This window comes from Prunus avium, chromosome 2 (genome assembly GCF_965620075.1).
Source record: "Prunus avium chromosome 2, drPruAviu1.hap1.1, whole genome shotgun sequence".
In the NCBI taxonomy this organism is placed as follows: Eukaryota; Viridiplantae; Streptophyta; class Magnoliopsida; order Rosales; family Rosaceae; genus Prunus; species Prunus avium.
Genome location: NC_142285.1, coordinates 38,683,365 through 38,703,785, shown reverse-complemented (window position 1 = coordinate 38,703,785; position 20,421 = coordinate 38,683,365). Strand labels below are relative to the sequence as shown.

The following is a 20,421-nucleotide window of genomic DNA, read 5'->3' as shown; positions in this document are numbered from 1 at the left end:
ATTCTCAGCTGCTCGTATAGTTGATCATCTGCGTTATCAACATGTGCGAGTCGTACAATGAAATTTTTTCCTCACCTTACGACAACGTTCTCCCTATATCTTGGAAGTTTTTCTCTGAATCTATCGTCCAATCTCACATTATTATCATGTGTATATGGGTATTTTTGTGTTTCCACGATAAAGAGCAATGAGTGGGAAAGATAACTAACTAAGTCATTGTAATATTCAGAAAGCGCTCCTAGAACCGTTCGATGATATACCTCTTCAACATTTTTTTTTTTAACCTCAAACACGCACAAATATCCACCACTATTTTCATCAAAAAGGGTTGCACATAATAAACCCCTTATCACATTTTGTGACAATTCAATTGAACTCAGGACCTTATTCTCGAGCTCACAATCGTGGAAGTATTGCAGAACCCTTCTGATTTAGTGCTACTGGCTATTAACACGGTTTTGGGGATACTTGTTCGCTATTGTGGATCCTATCTAAGAAGATTTCCCAAGATATCATTGCTATAACAATTACTGTAAGCAAGGGGAAAGCTAAAAATTTGCCAACAACACATATCAGGTTCATACTAAAACCCGACATAAAGTCGTTTTGCTTGGTCCGAAGGAAAAATTAAAATAAGCTTTTATGCTAAGAACAGTATATATATATATATACATATGCATTATCTCAATTCCAAATGAGTACGATGTTACATGAACACACTACTAGAAGACTTAAGAAAATCTCAATCAAGGATCTCCATGTCCGGTGATTAAAGAAAAACCAAAACAAATCAAAACAAATGAAATAAATTAAATGGGTTATCTCGCCGACTAGTTTAAACAAAATATTACCATTCTTGCAGTGCATGCCCAAGGTGCTAGGCGTCCTTTAAAGCTCCCAGATATCTAAAGCGTGCACCAACTTCCATGTTGGCAAACCAAACAAAATAGCATCTTGCTCAAATTGTTCCAGACCAAATTCTTCCATTAGAGCTTCGGTTTCAGGAGTCACAGCACGTTGACGATTTTCTCTTCTCAGCTGCTCATATAGTTGATCATCTGCGTTATCAAAATGTGCGAGTCGTGCAATGTAATTTTCTCCGCGCCTTACGACAACATTCTCCCTATATCTTGGAAGTTTTGCTTTGAATCTATCGTGCAATATCATATTATTATCATGTGTATACGGGTGTTTTTCTTTTTCCACAATAAAGAACAATGAGTGGGAAAGATACCTAGCTAAGTCATTGTAATATTCAGAAAGTGCTCCCAGAACCGATCGATGATATACCACTTCAACATTTTTTTTTTAAACCTCAAACACGCACAGATATCCACCACTATTTTCATCAAAAAGGGTTGCACACAATAAAGCTCTTATCACATTTTGTGACAATTCAATTGAACTCTGGACTACCCTCTTGCAAGTGCTCAAGTATGCCTGAACCTTTTCACGGCCGCTTCCATTCACAAATCCAACGCACTCTTCGGATCTGGTTACGTAAGTCAATCCATAACGTTGAACATCACAAACATAAGGAACATCTTCTTCATCCCATCCAGCCATAATAAGACACCCCTCAAAAACATACGGTGTAGACATCCCAAGTAAACGCCCACACTTCTCAAACCAGTCAACAATATAGCTACGGGCTATTTCTGGTGCACGATGGATGCCATTATTAACTACGTTCCCACATGCACGTCCAATTACGTTATCCATACTATATAATATATTCATACAATCCATGGAATTTCCCGCCATAGTTGCCAGTACATTGCAACTCTCCATATAGAAATTTTTTTTTGCACCCTCGTTCAAAATAAATCCTTTATAATTAGGACTTGTAGCCCTTGTATCGACGCCAACAATTATTGCTTCACAGCCTCTATTACTAATAAGACCGATGTTTGTTGTGCCCCATCCTTCTACCTGAATAAAAAATTAAAATTTATTAGATAAGAAAAGACAAGAAAATAAGGATGAGAATATGCCTCATCCAAGTATATATATATATATACTATTATGTACATGCTGGCATATAAGTAGTGGCAATGCCACAAACCTTCAAATCTTGATTGGTCGTAGAATATGTCTCAGCCATAATGCAAAACAAAAGTTCAACTCAACTCGGCTCTCCAAGGCTCTCCAATTTGTTGTTGAGAAAGAAAGATGAGTTGGTTTGTAAGTTTGAAAAAGTTCAAGCGGTAGGTAGGCATCCTTTTATAGATGAGAATTGTTGTTTTAGGAAGTAAAAGAATATTACTCTATGAACCAAGACTTTCCAGGCTTGAACCTCAAGAAATCAATAAAAAAAACATATTACCCTTTTGTTTTGGGGATAGTACACTGGAAAAAAGATGCAAAAAAAAAAAAAAAAGGATCTAAAGCAACAAAAACAGTAAGATGGGGAGATAAAAAACAGAGATAACTTTTGATATCAAATCTTGTACCAAAACCCTCCAAGACGTGTTCCATACGGCACTAACAATAAAAAGGGAAAGAAAAAAAAAGAACAAGGCCTAAACAGGAAACAAAACAAACTACATAAACACATTTAAATTGCTGTATACAATTTTAGAGAAAAAATAATAATGACAAAAGAATAAAAACATTTAATACGTGCATTATGCTTATTAAAGACGTCAGATGCGTGCATTTTGGGGTCTAAGAAAAAAGGGAAAAAAAAAAAAAAAAAGCCCTGTCCACGCCTATATAAGCAAGCACCCATCTTTTTAATACAATCTCATCTCTACGCCAAGCCTTTAACCCTAAAATCCCTCCCAATCTCTTTCCCACATGGTGCTCGATTCCCACATGATGCTTGATAACAACCTCTCTGCAGAGGACCTTTTCCTTTGCTCGCCAAATGTGGCTGGCCAATCGGTGATGCTCGATAAGGACGGCGGTGGGGGAAAGGACCTTTCCCAGCAAGAGAGGGTCGGCTATGACACCGATAAGTCACTTTGGAATTCAATTTTGAAGTCAATGGGTATGTATGTTTTTTTGGTTTACAATTTCCTAGTTCTATTTGATTTGAAAATACTTTTAGAGGAAGATCGTCGCTCCATTTGGTTAATTGAGTGTATTTCTCAACAAAAAATTTGTCTCTTTTACTATTGGGCTTTGTGTTGTTTTGGAAAAAATAAACTGTTATTTTTGTTTTACTTTTGTTGGTGTAATTAGAGGATGTATATATTATCCCAAAATTTTGAATTACTTTCATCTTTTCTAGTCAAGTTATTTTGGTGCGTGCATGATGAATATCGATATTTAATAATATAGTTATTTGTTAATAGGATCAATGTCATTCCTTCTAACTTCTTTGATGTTACAACCCATTCTTTTCCTTTTTACTTTTGTATTTAACAATATAATTGCATGCAAACAGATAACAAGCCTAAACAACCAAAGACTGCAGAACAAAGGAGGTTTGAAGAACTTATGACTTATTTTGCTAACCACACGGCACCAAATGTTGACTTTTTGAAGGAACCGGACCCTCCTGTTCCTGCTGGTATGTTTTTTATTTTTGATACAAGCCATAGTATAAACTACAAGGGGGAGGTGGGTGTCTCATACACACTATCGAGTTGTCATGTGGCTTTGAACTTGAGACAACTAGTCTGCAAATTAAGGCTCTTTTCCAATAGTCAAAACCTTGTTGGCCTATTGATTTTAGCGACGAAAAGAAAAAAAAAAGATAGCCCTCCCACCTCCCTCCTCCCTCCTCCATCCTCCATCCTAATCCTATTGGTTTGCTTTATATATATAAGATGCATACTGTATTTACATATGTTTCATCATATATATATTTTTTAATCTCTTATGACATAATATCAATTTATTTGTTGTAATTCTATGTCATGTGCTCACAATAATTATTTTTGGGTTGTATCATCTTCATTCATTACCTGAATTTTTTTTTCAAATAAACAATAAGTAATTATTTTATTGCTTTTGTTGTATTTAACAATGGATCTACAAATTGCACACAGGTGAATGTAGGTATTGTTTAAAGGTGGATGATCACATTACGCAACTTTGCCCCTACAAGTATGATGTCCCAAAGAATGCAATTCTTGGCAAAGGTTGTTCGGTTGTTTGTACTGTTTGCGGATGTAGGTTTAGAGACTCATGTTGTGCCAAATGCGGCCATACCCGTGGACGTGCAATGCTCATGGATTGTATAACCTGTGGGAAGCTATATGACCATTGGTTTGATACGTGCCCGGAACGCGATTTGACTTCTCCTTTTACTTGCGACCCTTATACTGGTTATATTTGTTTCAAGGCTTGTCCTCCAAAAGAGTAGAGAATTGAGAATTAATTGTAATCTAGAGTTAAAGCAAAAGAGAAATGAGTGCTTTTTTATGTCGTTTGCCAAAAATGGGGCATGTTTTTGTTTAGCCATGCATCCTATAATTTAGATGCCTACATATTGTATTGTTTTTATCGCAAATGAATTGCAATTTGCAGCAGATGCATTGTCATTGTCTATTATATTCTTATGCTTGAAATAAAAGTTATATACTAAAATCAAAGTACATAATTAAAACTTCCAACTTTCAGTACAAGTTGTCATATGAGTTTGAAACTTACGCCACTCGGCAGTTTATACATTCCGTTTTGACATCTAAAGAAGTCAGAGCCTAAAACTTGTTGATGATGATGTTGATTAGGTCTTGTTTGTACTAGTCATCATAAAATTAGGTTTGGCTTTGGATCATCATCACCTTAGTTTCAGTTACATTATAATCTTTGCCCGTTCAGGCTAGGATGGATTTTTCTCTTCATCAGCCACTCTGTCATTTATGACTTTACAACTGCTTCAGCCACTGTGATTGCCGCCTTATCTCAGGCAAAATATTTTTTGGGATATGATGTAGCAAGATTGTGCCATTGATCAAGAGCATTATATCTGGAGCTGATGGGGTATGCTTTGCTTGCATGCCCAAGTGGTATAACTTTCGTGTATTATCTTCATATTTGGGTTTGAGCTTGCATTTTCTCATGCAACATTGCAATTCTTAATGTATCACTTTCATGACTAGCCGTCGTGGTTATCAATATTCTTTTTCCTAATCTGATAAATAATATGGAATATTAAATTTCTTGGTTTTCAACTTGTGATTCTCATTGTCAAATATATGCGGCCATGATCAACAATCAGAATCCCAGTGTCAATCACCAGATGTTCAGTCTCTAAGACATCATCAGTAAATCAAAGTGAAACCAATAAGTGGGAAACTGGAAGAAAAGCTGTTAGTCTACACTCAATGGTTATTTTGCACCATCACTTCACCGAATATCAATCTGCACCAGAACCTTGAAACCTGAAACTTGGAATCACATCAATCTTGATGGCTATTGTTGACGCCAAGGTGCTACGCGTCCTTTAAAGCTTCCACAAATCTAAAGCTTGCACCAACTTCCATGTTGGCAAACCAAACAAAATAGCATCTTGCTGAAATTGTTCCAGAGCAAATTCTTCCATTACAGCTTCAGTTTCAGGAGACACATTACGTTGACGATTTTCTATTCTCAGCTGCTCGTATAGTTGATCATCTGCGTTATCAAAATGTGCGAGTCGTACAATGAAATTTTCTCCTCACCTTACGACAACGTTCTCCCTATATTTTGGAAGTTTTTCTCTGAATCTATCGTCCAATCTCACATTATTATCATGTGTATATGGGTATTTTTGTGTTTCCACGATAAAGAGCAATGAGTGGGAAAGATAACTAACTAAGTCATTGTAATATTCAGAAAGCGCTCCTAGAACCGTTCGATGATATACCACTTCAACATTTTTTTTTTAACCTCAAACACGCACAAATATCCACCGCTATTTTCATCAAAAAGGGTTGCACATAATAAACCCCTTATCACATTTTGTGACAATTCAATTGAACTCAGGACCTTATTCTCGAGCTCGCAATCGTGGAAGTATTGCAGAACCCTTTCACGGCCGCTTCCGTTCACAAATCCAACGCACTGTTCTGATCTGGTTGCGTAAGTCACTCCATAACGTTGAACATCACAAACATAAGGAACATCTTTTGCATCCCATCCAGCCATAATAAGACACCCCTCAAAAACATACCGTGTAGACCTCCCAAGTAAACGCCCACACTTCTCAAACCAGTCAGCAATATAGCTACGGGCCATTTCTGGCGCACAAAGGATGCCATCATTAACTACTATTTCTGGTGCACAATGGATGCCATTATTAACTACGTTCCCACATGCACGTCCAATTACGTTATCCACACTACATAATATATTCATACAATCTATGGAATTTCCGGCCATAGTTGCAAGTACATTGCAACTCTCCATATACAAAAAAAAATTTGCGCCCTCATTCAAAATAAATCCTTTATTATTAGGACTTGTAGACCTCGTATTGACGCCAACAATGATTGCTCCAGAGTCTTTATTACTAATAAGACCGATGTTTGGTGTGCCCCATCCTTCTACCTGAATAAAAATTTAAAATTCATTAGGTTAGAAAAGATAAGAAAATAAGAATGAGAATATGTCTCATGAAGCTAGTAAGTGCGTATGATAGATATAGATTTAACACACTGTATGATAGAAAGTAATAATAATTGTATTCTAATAAGTAGTGTCAATGTCACAAACCTTCAAGTCTTGATTGGTCGTAGAATATGTCTCAGTCATAATGCAAAACAAAAGTTCAACTCAACTCGGCTCTCCAAGGCTCTCCAATTTGTTGTTGAGAAAGAAAGATAAGTTGTTTTGTAAGTTTGAAAAAGTTCAAGCGGTAGGCATCCTTTTATAAGATGAGAATTGTTGTTTTAGGAAGTAAAAAAAATATTACTCTATGAACTGAGACTTTCCATGCTTGAACCTCAAGAAATCAATAAAAAAAAATATATTACCCTTTTGTTTTGGGGATAGTACACATTACACTAGAAAAAAGATGCAAAATTTTAAAAAAAAGATCTAATGGAACAAAAACAGAAAGATGGGGAGACAAAAAACAGTAAGATGGGGAGACAAAAAACAGAGATAACTTTTGATATCAAATCTTGTACCAAAACCCTCCAAGACGTGTCTTCCATACGGCACTAACAATAAAAAGGGAAGGAAAAAATAAAGAACAAGGGCTAAACAGGAAACAAAACAAACCACATAAACACATTTAAAATAATAATGATAAAAGAATAAAAACATTTAATACGTGCATTATGCTTATTAAAGACGTCAGATGCGTGCATTGGGGTCTAAAGAAAAAGAGGAAAAAAAAAGAAGAAGCTCTGTCCATGCCTATATAAGCAAGCACCCATCTTTTTAATCTCAGTAGAGTAATTTTTGAGTACCATCCAATAGACGGAAGACATATGGAATATGTCCAATGCAGTCCGCCACATGTCATAAGAAGAAATGCAGTAAGTTGGATAATAATTCCACATGTTCTATGTTTATTGGATGGTACACCAGACACGTGGTGTACCTGGAACATTTAAAAATTTCTCCAGTATTTACAATCTCATCTCTACGCCAAGCCCTTAACCCTAAAATCCCCCACATGGTGCTTGATAACAACTGCTCTGCAAAGGACCTTTTCCTTTGCTCGCCAAATGTGGCTGGCCAATCGGTGGTGCTCGATAAGGACGGCGGCGGGGGAAAGGACCTGTCCCCGCAAGAGAGGGTCGGCTATGACACCGATAAGTCTCTTTGGAATTCAATTTTGAAGTCAATGGGTATGTATGTTTTTCTGGTTTATGTGGTAGAATTTCGTTTTGTACAATATCCTAGTTCTATTTGATTTGAAAATACTTTAAGAGGAAGATTGTTGCTCCATTTGGTTAATTGAGTGTATTTCTCAGCAAAAATTTTGTCTTTGGGAAGTAATTGAAGTTGGTCGAAACCTTTGCTAATTCATCAGATTAAGCTATAACTGATTTTGTTTTTATTCTTAATTAGAACCAAAGGCTTTTTTGTAAACTATTGGGCTTTGTATGGTTTGGAAAAAAGAAACTGTTGTTTTTGTTTTACTTTTGTTGGTGTAATTAGAGGATGTATATATTATCCCAAATTCTTGAATCACTTTCATCTTTTTCAGTCAAGTTATTTTGGTGCGTGCACGATGAATTCCCGATATTTAATAATATAGTTATTTGTTAGTAGTATCAATGTCATTCTTCCAACTTCTTTGACGTTATCACCCATTCTTTTCCTTTTTACTTTTGTATTTAACAATGTAATTGCATGGAAACAAAAGATGACAAGGTTAAACCACCAAAGACTGCAGAACAAAGGAGGTTTGAAGAACTTATCACTTATTTTGTTAACCACACGTCACCAAATGTTGACTTTTTGAAGGCCCCGGACCCTCCTATTCCTGCTGGTATGTTTTTTATTTATGATACAAGCCATAGTATAAACTACAAGGGTGAGGTGGGTATCTCACACACACTATCGAGTTGTCATGTGGCTTTGAACTTGAGACAACTAGTCTGCAAATTAAGGCTCTTTTCCATTAGGCAAAACCTTGTTGGCCTATTAATTTTAGAGACGAAAAGAAAAAAAAAATAGATAGCCCTCCCTCCTCCCTCCTCCCTCCTCCCTCCTCCCTCCTCCATCCTAATCCTATTAGTATGCTTTTGATTATACATAATATAATAAAAAGATCCATACTGTATTTACATATATTTCATCATATATTTTTTCTCTCTTCTTATAATATAATATCCATGTATTCGTTGTATGACATAATATCTACGTATACGTTATAATTCTATGTCATGTGCTCACAATACTTATTTTTGGGATTTATCTTCTTCATTAACCCAAAAAAAAAAACAAAAACAAAAAGTATTTATTCTTATTGCTTTTGTTGTATTTAACAATGGGTCTACAAATTTCACACAGGTGAATGTAGGTACTGTTTAAAGGTGGATGATCACATTACACAACGGTGCCCTTACAAGTATGATGTCCCAAAGAATGCAATTCTTGGCAAGGGTTGTTCGGTTCAGTGTATTATCTGCGGATGTAGGTTTAGAGACTCATGTTGTGCCAAATGCGGCAATACCCGTGGACGTGCAATCCTCATGGATTGTAGAACCTGTGGGAAGCCATATGACCACTGGCCTGATATGTGCCCGCAACGCAATTTGAATTCTTCTTTTACGTGCGACCCTTATACTGGTTATTTTTCTTTCAAGGCTTGTCCTCCAAAAGAGTAGAGAATAGAGAATGAATAGTACTCTAGAGTTAAAGCAAAAGAGAAAGGAGCTTTTTTATGTTGTTTGCCAAAAATGGGGCATGTTTTTGTTTAGCCATGCATCTTATCATTTAGATGCCTACAACTTGTATTGTTTTTATCGCAAATGAATTGCAATTTGCAGCAGATGCATTGTCATTGTCTATTATATTCTTATGCTTGAAGATGTGGGAATACAATCCATCTATTTACAAAATGTCTCAAGTAAAAGGTGGTTTTTATCTCAACATTTTTGTTCTTCTCTTATGGGATTAGTATACTTTATTTTAATTTAAAGACTTGCTAAACAATAACTAGGAATGAATGACCAAGGTTTGAAGAATAAGGATGGAGTTGGAAATACATTCAAAGATATTATCGCAGTGTCATGCATGTGATATGAGGGCCAGGCCAAGTGATGCTTGGACAACCTCTGGAAAATAGTTGAAATAAAAGTTATATACTAAAATCAAAGTACGTATCTAAAACTTCCAACTTTCAGAACAAGTTGTCATATGAGTTTGAAACTTGCGCCACTCAGCAGTTTATGCATTCCGTTTTGACATCTAAAGAAGTAAGAGCCTAAAACTTGTTGATGATGATGTTGTTGGTAATTGTACGTAGCTAATCCAGAATCAGGAGATATATAATCCTATATCGATCATACCACAACATTAATTAGGTCTTGTTTGGACTAGTCATCATAAAATGAGGTTTGGCTTTGGATCATCATCACCTTAGTTTCAGTTACATTATAATCTTTGCCCGTTCAGGCTAGGATGGATTATTCGCTTCATCAGCCACTATGTCATTTATGACTTTACAACTGCAATTTCTCATGCAACATTGCAATTCTTAATGTATCGCTTTCATGACTAGCCGTGGTTATCTGATAAATAAATATGGAATATTAAATTTCTTGGTTTTCAACTTGTGATTCTAATTGTCAAATATATGTGGCCATGATCAACAATCAGAATCCCAGTGTCAATCACCAGATGTTCAGTCTCTAAGACATCCTTTGGGCAACTCAACCATGTGTGTAGGTTTTGAAAATGGAGTGATCACAGTATACTTGCTTTAGTAATAGATTGTAGATGGAATGTTCACTTTTTGTCTACATTCTATCAACCATAAGTCCAAAATCTTAGCTTGAGAAGAAAAGAAAAAGAAGAAGAAGAAGAAATTTCCTAGTTAGTTATTCATTTTCTCTTGGATTCGCTACATATCGTTCTCGAATTGTTAAAATAACCAATGTAGACTTTTGCAAGCTCTGTTTTAAACATTGGGATGGTAAAGAGAGCATGGTGAGCTTGGCATAGAATGGTTGAAATGCAGGCCTATTACATAGAATGATAGAGTTTCCTAAACAGTCACAATCTAATCCGGCGCCTGTTTTAAAATTGAATAACTATCAGTCCAGTCCTGTGTTAATTCATTTTGATGAAGTTGATGAAATCACCTAATATGATAATCCAAGTATTATTGGTCATAGCATGACCCAGACCAAATTGGAGGATTTCGACCAATCAAGTTGGTCACAGGAGCAGCTTGAACTCCACGTCTATTCAAGAGGCATCTGAAGTATTTTAGCCGAGGCAGTGCAGTTAAATTCCCATTTCGCGCAGATGTTGCCTCCCTCCTGCTCCACAAACGCTCTACAGGGAAAACGAAATGGCATTCAGTCTCAAGCTCAAGAGTACCCAGAAAACACACAGCACCAAGTACTCGCTTATATACATATCACACCTGGGAGATTGACTCTAAATCAACTTAATTCACTACGTACCAGCAGCAGCAGCAGCTCGAGGCCAAATAGTTTGCTGAACATCTGATGTATCAGCTGTCTCACCCCACATGCATACTTCTCCTCCAAGAACAAGCTTTTGCTGAGAAACATCGTTAATTCCTTCAAGTGGTTCAGCATTATAAGTATCTTCCCAAGGGACATCTAGATGGTCAAGATACCAAACACCTTGATTGCTGAAAATACATCTGAAACCTTTGGCAACAGCCTTCGGACAAACCCCTGGGCCCAACCTATTGCATTTATAAAGTTAGAAAGTGCTTAAGACCATTAGAGCTTCACTTGATGCCATCATAAAACTGTGCATAGGGAAGAAAATCACCAGTTATGCACTACAGTCTTTGGATTGAGCTTTGTTGGGAAGGTGTTGAAGGTTTCTTCCCTGTGGTAAGAAAACTTAAATCTTTCACATGATTCTTTACAGTATTGAGAAACAAAAACAACGAAACACTCTTTGAATAGTTGAATTCCTTTATTTAAAAGCTGTTTATTCATAACTTTAAACTGATGAAAAACCTAGCAAGAATTTACGAGGGAACAAAAAAGGATGGTAACAATTCTATTGATATTAGACATACCAGTTTACCGGGGTCCAATTTTTTGAAATTGCTATTTCTTGTGCTTTGAGGACAAAATACTGATATGCGTCTTTAGTAGTCATGTTGTGTTGCTGAAGCCTACAAGTATAAAGACCAATGCACAGAGTTACATGCAAATTGTAATCATCGCTTAAAAGGTAGAAGATTACATGCAAATTGTAATCATATAAGATCTGAAAGATAATGAAAATGCCAAATGAAGTGAGTACCATTGCTTCACATGTGGAGTGGAGCTCCAACAAGCTGTCAAATTTTGAAATAACATCAGATCGTATGCAAGCATGAAACAACACAGAGAGAGAGAGAGAGAGAGAGAGAGGTTCTGCACATGACATCTAATGAAAATTTACAATCACACGATACACGAGTTTACATACAGGTCCTTAGAATATAACACATCACTTCTCTCTCATCACAGATCCATCATATTTTGCAAGGAGCAGAATGTCATCCGCTCACTTACAAGTTATGATATCTCAATGTAGGTGTAAAATATAAACATTTGTACTCCTTCAAACTCTTGGAAGGAGAACGAATAATAATTGGTAGATTCTCCTCTAAGACCTTATCAGGATATAGAGAACAATACAACACTCTCTAGCTCATAAAAGTTATGCATGCACCAAAATTTTATAAAAGCAATGTACTTATAATTTCATTGTTTATCACAAAAAATTTATATAAAAAATAACACAAAGATTAGTGTCGCATAAAGAAAAAGAGTAAACTTCTCCATTCTTGAGTGAATAAAATGACTGCTGAATAATAGCTTAGAACAAAAGGTTTTACTTACTTGTATTAACTTCATCACCGCCCAAGTGGAATAGCTCAAAGGGAAAAATCTTTCTCATATCTGTACATTGGAAACTAAAATTGCATAAGTATATGGAAGATAAACACAAGATTTGCCACAGTAGCTACAGAAAATTATATATTTTTTAAAGTAGAAATCATACATGGACATGATATTCATGATTTTCAAGGTACTACTTCTATGCATCAAGTGTGTAATCAGTGAGAGAGAGAGAGAAAGAGAGAGAGAAGTACTCGATACCCATACAGTAAGTAATCTATAAGCACGCAATAAATAACAGGGTAAATGTTTTCATGAGCTTAACCTGTCAGAATTCCAGAAACCACATTGAAAGTTGAACTCTTTGATACATCAAGTGGCTCTTTGCAGGAAGTGGAAGGCCAAAGATTAGGATATCCAGTGCCCCTGTGCAAGAGAATTAAGAACGGGTTTGAGTTTTCAAAAATTAGCAGTTTTACCAGATGACCTAAAAGCACTATTCGTCAATGAGAATGCAATGTCAGAAAAACTCTGATCTGTTTGCTACTGTAATTTAAGTTTCCTGCAAGTGCCCATGTGGTAAGGCACAAAAATAAAGTACCATAAACGAAAAAATTCAGTTCTGCCAGACCAAATAGTAAATGAGAAAAGAATTTTCTCCAGAGACGATTCTAGATAGTGGTAAGCAGTAATCATGTTGTGATGTTCAACTTCTCTAAATCATTTTCAGTGGAAGTTATCCAAGATTACAACATGACATCATAGGAAAAAAAAATTACCCTTTTGTATAGAAAGAATTGGGTATTATTATATTGACAACTAAGTATCTTCTTCAATCTCTCAGTTCCTAGAAAGCCATGACAAAATAAGTAAGCTATGTCCCTTCATTTGATCAGACCATACTAATTAAGCATCCAATTCTAGCTTAGAGAAAATAGCTACTTGATGGGAAAGGCTGAAAAATCCATTTTTATCATACTAAAAATAATTTAACTACAATAATATGTCCAAGTCATTAGCTTAAGAGGACAGTTAATATGTCCACAACATTAGCTTAAGACAAAAGTTGATATTGAAAAATTTTTTTACCATGATTTTGCATGACCAGGGACATCTACTTCTGCCATAACATTGATGCCTGCCACAGAAACATGCAAAATGATCAAGTAAAATATGTAAAATAGATTGTATCGCGTCCAACCAGGCTAAGGACACAACAAGGAATAGTAAAGAACATAAGCTTATTTTCAAGCCCAGTAAGGAAATAAAGACTATACGCACCTCTTGTTTTGGCAAAGCTTCACATTAACATGTCAAAACGTGGGAAGAAAACACAAAATTAGTCTATTTAAGAGTATGAAAGCACAAACTGCATATCAGATACGCAGATTAAACAGGAAGACGTGGCTATATATTTAGAAGGCTGCAAGAATAATTCAGTAGTTACTTTTTCAGGTTCACATTTGTAGTCCTCTGCAAGCATTCTTTTTTATTTTATCTCACTCTAAGATAATCAGTAATAATCACTGCCATTATCATAGTTTTCAAAATAAGTCCCATTTAGGTTCATAATCCATCTTAAGATTCTCTGAAGATATGATGTATCATAGGACTTTCTATTTTCAACAGCTAGAATGCAATGATTAGGATGAATACGGAATACACAAGTAATCTTCAGCTCTTCAAAGAAGTTCAAAAGCTAATGAGGATTGAATAATCTACAGAAATCTTACCTGACAATTTCAAGTGCATCCTCAACTGTGTAGCGCTCCCACTTTGTATATGAACCTTTCCACAACTTTGGGTATGAAGGTACTTCTAGAGGAAATGACTCTCTATCTATGACGTGCCAATGAAGAACATTCTACTTAATGTAATTCGCAACATCAGTATTACATGAAAAAACATTAGAGAAACAAATCATAGTGTAATATCAGGAAGGTGCTTAAATGAATCCAAGTGCAAAAACCCTTCTGGGTAACATATCTTACAAGTTTAGCATATGACATCGACTCAATTACTTGTTCAATCACGTCAACTGGTAAATAGTGCCTTGATGTATCTGCAAAAGTGTGAAAAAGATGGGTACTAAGAATCATTTTAGGACATACTAAGAATCATTTTAGGACAAACTAATTAATGAACTTAGAAGAGAATTCCTTCTTTCATGAAAAATAGTAGCTTACCAAGCAAAAGCCCTCTGTATGCAAACCTTGGACTGTCCCGTATGGACCAGGGTGCCCTGTTTACTAGTACAGATTTACTCCCGTAATCAAAAGTACACAATTGGCTGAATGTCTAGAACATTGCAAAAGAGAAGATTGAATAAGGAAAGGGAGAGGCTGGAACAAAACATAGCCATGCCTATTTGTGCACAATGAGAGATTTGTTAAGCATACTATCATGAATACAAATCAAGCAGCTTATCCAACAGTTGATCTCAATTACTAATCCAAAAACATTTCATTCATTATTTATATAAGTAAGCAATAAATACTTAAGCATTTCAAGCAGATATTTTGACAACCACCAGAGTTAGCAGAGGAACATATGACATCTTTATTCTACAATTTCAAAATGGCGTAATTTGATAAGGAGCCACCAGTAAAAGGAACAACTTATCACAAGTGATGCATTACCCAGGACTAGATCAACAGTACCCCAGTAACATTTGACATTTGACTGGCAGCTGCAAACCCAACAGAGGTTCAGGTAAGCGTTCACTCATGCACCTCAGTTTGAGAGAGCAAGAGATGGAGGAAACATGATTTCCATCTGTTGCTCATCTGTACAAAGTCCATTATTATCCTTTAACTGGAAAGAAATTGATAGCTTGTCTCTCCCTAGTGCCTACCTCAATCTCTTCCTCAATTGCCTTATTGATAGTCAAGTTGCAGTCCAACTCACGAAAACAACCCCCCCTACTTATATACATGGGCTTGTACATCACCATGCCTAATTCGTAACACAATGTAGTAACAATCATACATACCTCTAACGCCCGCAGAGCACCATATACAGTGTTTGCCTGCAACCAGAAAGGGAACAAAAATCAACATCCATGGAACGTCAGCACATCCATACCATTATTTTGCTATTCATTTACTCCAAAATGTGAATCGATATTGATTAATTTTGATGTTAACGCATCAAGTACTAGTCAGAGCCAGAGCTTTAGTAATGCAGACTTGCAAGACATTCTTAGTTCTTTGGTTTGAAACCTCTCATCCCCATTTTTTAGTTATCAGTTAACCTCATGCAGTGCACTCAATGCAGGATGGGAAAGCATATATATGTTTTGCTTGATATAAATTGCTGGCTCAAAGAGCTTAACCCATCCAGGGAACAGGGCAGTGCAATTCACAACAAATTGTCATCTACTTCTGCATTTTATTGTCAGAATACACCAAAGAATTGAAAAACCACAATATTCAATCCTCAATTTACCTCAATGGTGGCCTCCCCAACAATCGATTGGCCATCCTTCTTCAGCACCAACAAAGTATAGCTCTCATCCACACCAAGTTGAAGCTGAAAATAGCCAAACTCGCTATCAAAAGTCAAAACCACAATCATTTTCTCAAAAACAAATGCAAACTCTGAATTTCTGAAAAAACCCAACTCACATCTTCGCTATCTGAATGAACCACAACTTTCAGTTTAGTAACATCATAGGACAGTCTCCTTCCCCTTATTCTATCAAAGGAAGAAACCCCATGACTGTTCTTGAATATAATAGCTTTGTAGCGATCAAACCCAAGTCTGAGAATGCTAGAGTTGCCTCCGTTCCCGCCCACAACGAGCGAGAGCTGTGGGTGGACAGAAAGGGTCTTGTTGCCGAAGGTGAACTCGGAAGGCAGAGGCCATAGGTACGTTAGAGAGTCGTTGACTTCATCAGCTGAATTAAGGCCTTGGGTTTGCAGAACACAGAGTGAGTGAGAGAAGATGAACAAGATTAAGAACAAGGTGTACATGGCCTGCCTGAATTCTGAGAAATGAGAAATGGGATTGAGTTTTGAGTTTTGAGTGTTCGATAAAATAAGGAGTATGGTCTGTGTTTTGTGACAGAAGAGAGTGGAGTAGGTGAAACATCCAATGATGGAGATGATGAGAAGAAGACAAAGTTGGTATAAACGGAATCAAAAAAGATGAAATCCTCATGGTGGAAGGAAATTTCCATAGAGCTTTCTTTTTACTTAATTGTTAGCCAAGACCTTTCGTTCTCATTTGTAAGAGACAGAGCAAGACTCAACGAAAATATCAGAAGAGGATTCCTATCGCTATTCTCAAAATTCTCTCCACAATTTCTCTAGGTTTTTTTATAATAATCTAGTTCCAGTCTTGTCCAAACATACATCGACAAGTATTATCCAGCTTAAACTAAGCCCTGAGTGGTTTAAGATACCCTTCATAATCTCTCTTAGTTTTCAACAAGTTTAATCCAATGAAAAAGGACATTACTTTGCAGACTAATGGTATTAAGTTCGAACCCACATAACACATTGTAGGGGTAGAGAATACTCTCTTAGTTGATGGTTGTAATTGAAATCATGTTTTACATCATCCATGTAATTTTTTCATTTGTGAGAAATTATGGGATTGCATTTGTAATTCAGCCAAAAAAGACATTAGCCACGAAGAGCCAATACAAACTAGTCACAAAGAGCCATTACAATAATGGAGCAATATAATATCAAAATTAGCACAATCTTGGGCTCATCCACTAACAATCACTTATGATTTAAAAAACTCAGATATAAGCATACCAACTAAGAATGCAACCTAAGAACAAAAAAAAAAATATAAAGCTGTCACAAAGAGGTGTGAAAAATTCTCACAAAATAAAAGGTGAAAACAACATAGAAAATCCAAAGAGTCTCCATAACTTATTTCAAATTAAAACTCTCGTAAAAGGAGCCATGTAATTTAATTTCTACAAATTAATGGAGTTTTTTCCCATGCCTTTGGGTTCCCTTAAGAAAACCGTAGTCCAAAGAAAACATACACACATTTAGGTCAATACTCTTTCTGTTTTCAAAAATGAACCCATATGTCCAAAGAAAACATACACACATTGGGTCTAAAGAAAAAGAAAAGAAAACAACAACAAAAAAGCCATGTCCACGCCTATATGAGCAAGCACCCATCTTTTTAATCTCAATATTTACAATCTCATCTCTACGCCAAGCCTATAACCCTAAAATCCCTCCCAATCTCTTCCCCACATGGTGCTTGATAACAACTGCTCTGCAGAGGACCTTTTCCTTTGCTCGCCAAATATGGCTGGCCAGTCGCTGGTCGGGGGAAAGGACCTTTCCTCGCAAGAGAGGGTCGGCTATGACACCGATAAGTCACTTTGGAATTCAATTTTGAAGTCAATGGGTATGTATGTTTTTTTGGTTTATGTAGTAGAATTTCATTTCGTACAATATCCTAGTTCTATTTGATGTGCAAAATACTTTTAGAGGAAGATCGTTACTCCATTTGGTTAACTGAGTGTATTTCTCAACAAATTTTTTGTCTCTTTTATTATTGGGCTTTGTGTGGTTTTGGGAAAAAGAAACTGTTGTTTTTGTTTTACTTTTGTTGGTGTAATTAGAGGATGTATATATTATCCCAATTTGAATCACTTTCATCTTTTCCAGTCAAGTTATTTTGGTGCGTGCATGATGAATATCCGATATTTAATAATATAGTTATTTGTTATAATAGGATCAATGTCATTCCTTCTAACTTCTTTGACGTTACAACCCATTCTTCTCCTTTTTACTTTTGTATTTAACAATATGTAATTGCATGCAAACAGATAACAAGCCTAAACCACCAAAGACTGCAGAACAAAGGAGGTTTGAAGAACTTATGACTTATTTTGCTAACCACACGGCACCAAATGTTGACTTTTTGAAGGAACCGGACCCTCCTGTTCCTGCTGGTATGTTTTTTATTTATGATACAAGCCATAGTATAAACTACAAGGGGAAGGTGGGTGTCTCACACACACTACCGAGTTGTCATGTGGCTTTGAACTTGAGACAACTAGTTTGCAAATTAAAGCTCTTTTTCACTAGGCAAAACCTTTTTGGCCTATTAATTTTAGAGACGAAAAGAAAAAAAAAAGATAGCCCTCCCACGTCCCTCCTCCATCCTCCATCCTAATCCTATTGGTATGCTTTTGATTATATATATATAAGATGCATACTGTATTTACATATGTTTCATCATATATATATTTTTTAATCTCTTCTTATGACATAATATCAATTTATTTGTTGTAATTCTATGTCATGTGCTCACAATAATTATTTTTTGGTTGTATCATCTTCATTCATTCCTTGTAATTTTTTTATATAAACAGTAAGTAATTATTTTTATTGCTTTTGTTGTATTTAACAATTGATCTACAAATTGCACACAGGTGAATGTAGGTATTGTTTAAAGGTGGATGATCACATTACGCAACTTTGCCCCTACAAGTATGATGTCCCAAAGAACGCAATTCTTGGCAAAGGTTGTTCGGTTGTTTGTACTATCTGCGGATGTAGGTTTAGAGACTCATGTTGTGCCAAATGCGGCCATACCCGTGGACGTGCAATGCTCATGGATTGTATAACCTGTGGGAAGCTATATGACCACTGGTTTGATACGTGCCCGGAACGCAATTTGTCTTCTCCTTTTACTTGCGACCCTTATACTGGTTATATTTCTTTCAAGGCTTGTCCTCCAAAAGAGTAGAGAATAGAAAATTAATTGTACTCTAGAGTTAAAGCAAAAGAGAAAGGAGTGTTTTTTTATGTCGTTTGCCAAAAGTGGGGCATGTTTTTGTTTAGCCATGCATGCATCCTATCATTTAGATGCCTACAGATTGTATTGTTTTTATCGCAAATAAATTGCAATATGCAGCAGATGCATTGTCATTGTCTATTATATTCTTATGCTTGAAATAAAAGTTATATACTAAAATCAAAGTACATATTTAAAACTTCCAACTTTCAGTACAAGTTGTCATATGAGTTTGAAACTTATGCCACTCAGCAGTTTATACATTCCGTTTTGACATCTAAAGAAGTCAGAGCCTAAAACTTGTTGATGATATGATGTTGATTAGGTCTTGTTTGTACTAGTCATCATAAAATTAGGTTTGGCTTTGGATCATCATCACCTTAGTTTCAGTTACATTATTATAATCTTTGCCCGTTCAGGCTAGGATGGATTATTCGCTTCATCAGCCACTCTGTCATTTCTGGCTTTACAACTGCTTCAGCCATTGTGATTGCCTTATCTCAGGCAAAATATTTTTTGGGATATAATGTAGCACGAAGTAGCAAGATTGTGCCATTGATCAAGAGCATTATATCTGGAGCTGATGGGGGCTTTGCTTGCATGCTCAAGTGGTATAACTTTCGTATATTATCTTCATATTTGGGTTTGAGCTTGCATTTTCTCATGCAACATTGCAATTCTTAATGTATCGCTTTCATGACTAGCCGTCGTGGTTGTCAATATTCTTTTTCCTAATAATGATCTTTAATCTGATAAATAATATGGAATATTAAATTTCTTGGTTTTCAACTTGTGATTCTAATTGTCAAATATATGTGGCCATGAACAATCAGAATCCCAGTGTCAATCACCAGATGTTCAGTCTCTAAGTAAATCAAAGTGAAACCAGTAAGTGGGAAACTGGAAGAAAAGCTCTTGGTCCCCTATAGTTAATTTGTACACTACACTCAATGGTTATTTTGCACCATCACTTCACCGAAATATCAATCTGCACCAGAACCTTGAAACCCGAAACCTGGAATCACATCAATCTTGATGGCTATCAACACCACAACACGCGTGTGCTGATACCTAGACCCTTAAAATTACTGATAGTTTCATACCGAACTTAACCTTACTGTTGACTGTATCTTGCTTTGTGTTTTACTCATCAATTCCCTTTCTTAACTGCAGCAGGTTTTTTCTTTTGTAGTTCTCATGGCCT

General features: G+C 36.1%; 4 protein-coding genes across 4 annotated transcripts; 3 read left to right on the top strand and 1 right to left on the bottom strand.

Annotated features, from left to right (window-relative positions):
• The first annotated feature begins 2,769 nt into the window (after positions 1–2,769).
• LOC110756682 (uncharacterized) lies at positions 2,770–4,472 on the top strand. Its single transcript, XM_021958134.2, has 3 exons — positions 2,770–2,992; positions 3,392–3,517; positions 3,999–4,472. The coding sequence occupies exons 1-3, from the start codon at positions 2,800–2,802 to the stop codon at positions 4,313–4,315; spliced, it is 636 nt and encodes a 211-aa protein (XP_021813826.1). The 5' UTR covers positions 2,770–2,799; the 3' UTR covers positions 4,316–4,472.
• Positions 4,473–7,558: 3,086 nt separating this feature from the next.
• LOC110756577 (uncharacterized) lies at positions 7,559–9,289 on the top strand. Its single transcript, XM_021958015.2, has 3 exons — positions 7,559–7,733; positions 8,255–8,380; positions 8,905–9,289. The coding sequence occupies exons 1-3, from the start codon at positions 7,559–7,561 to the stop codon at positions 9,219–9,221; spliced, it is 618 nt and encodes a 205-aa protein (XP_021813707.1). The 3' UTR covers positions 9,222–9,289.
• Positions 9,290–10,413: 1,124 nt separating this feature from the next.
• Positions 10,414–16,765, bottom strand: LOC110756681 (beta-hexosaminidase 1-like). Its single transcript, XM_021958133.2, has 15 exons — positions 16,064–16,765; positions 15,885–15,968; positions 15,430–15,465; positions 14,624–14,735; positions 14,429–14,499; positions 14,171–14,301; positions 13,719–13,735; positions 13,527–13,575; positions 12,763–12,863; positions 12,438–12,497; positions 11,854–11,887; positions 11,624–11,722; positions 11,368–11,427; positions 11,028–11,278; positions 10,414–10,896 (listed from the first exon to the last, which is right to left on the bottom strand). The coding sequence occupies exons 1-15, from the start codon at positions 16,409–16,411 to the stop codon at positions 10,721–10,723; spliced, it is 1,629 nt and encodes a 542-aa protein (XP_021813825.2). The 5' UTR covers positions 16,412–16,765; the 3' UTR covers positions 10,414–10,720.
• Positions 16,766–17,551: 786 nt separating this feature from the next.
• On the top strand, positions 17,552–19,282 carry LOC110756685 (uncharacterized). Its single transcript, XM_021958136.2, has 3 exons — positions 17,552–17,819; positions 18,244–18,369; positions 18,853–19,282. Exons 1-3 carry the CDS (start codon positions 17,663–17,665, stop codon positions 19,167–19,169), a joined length of 600 nt encoding a protein of 199 aa, XP_021813828.2. The 5' UTR covers positions 17,552–17,662; the 3' UTR covers positions 19,170–19,282.
• The last annotated feature ends 1,139 nt before the right edge of the window (positions 19,283–20,421 follow it).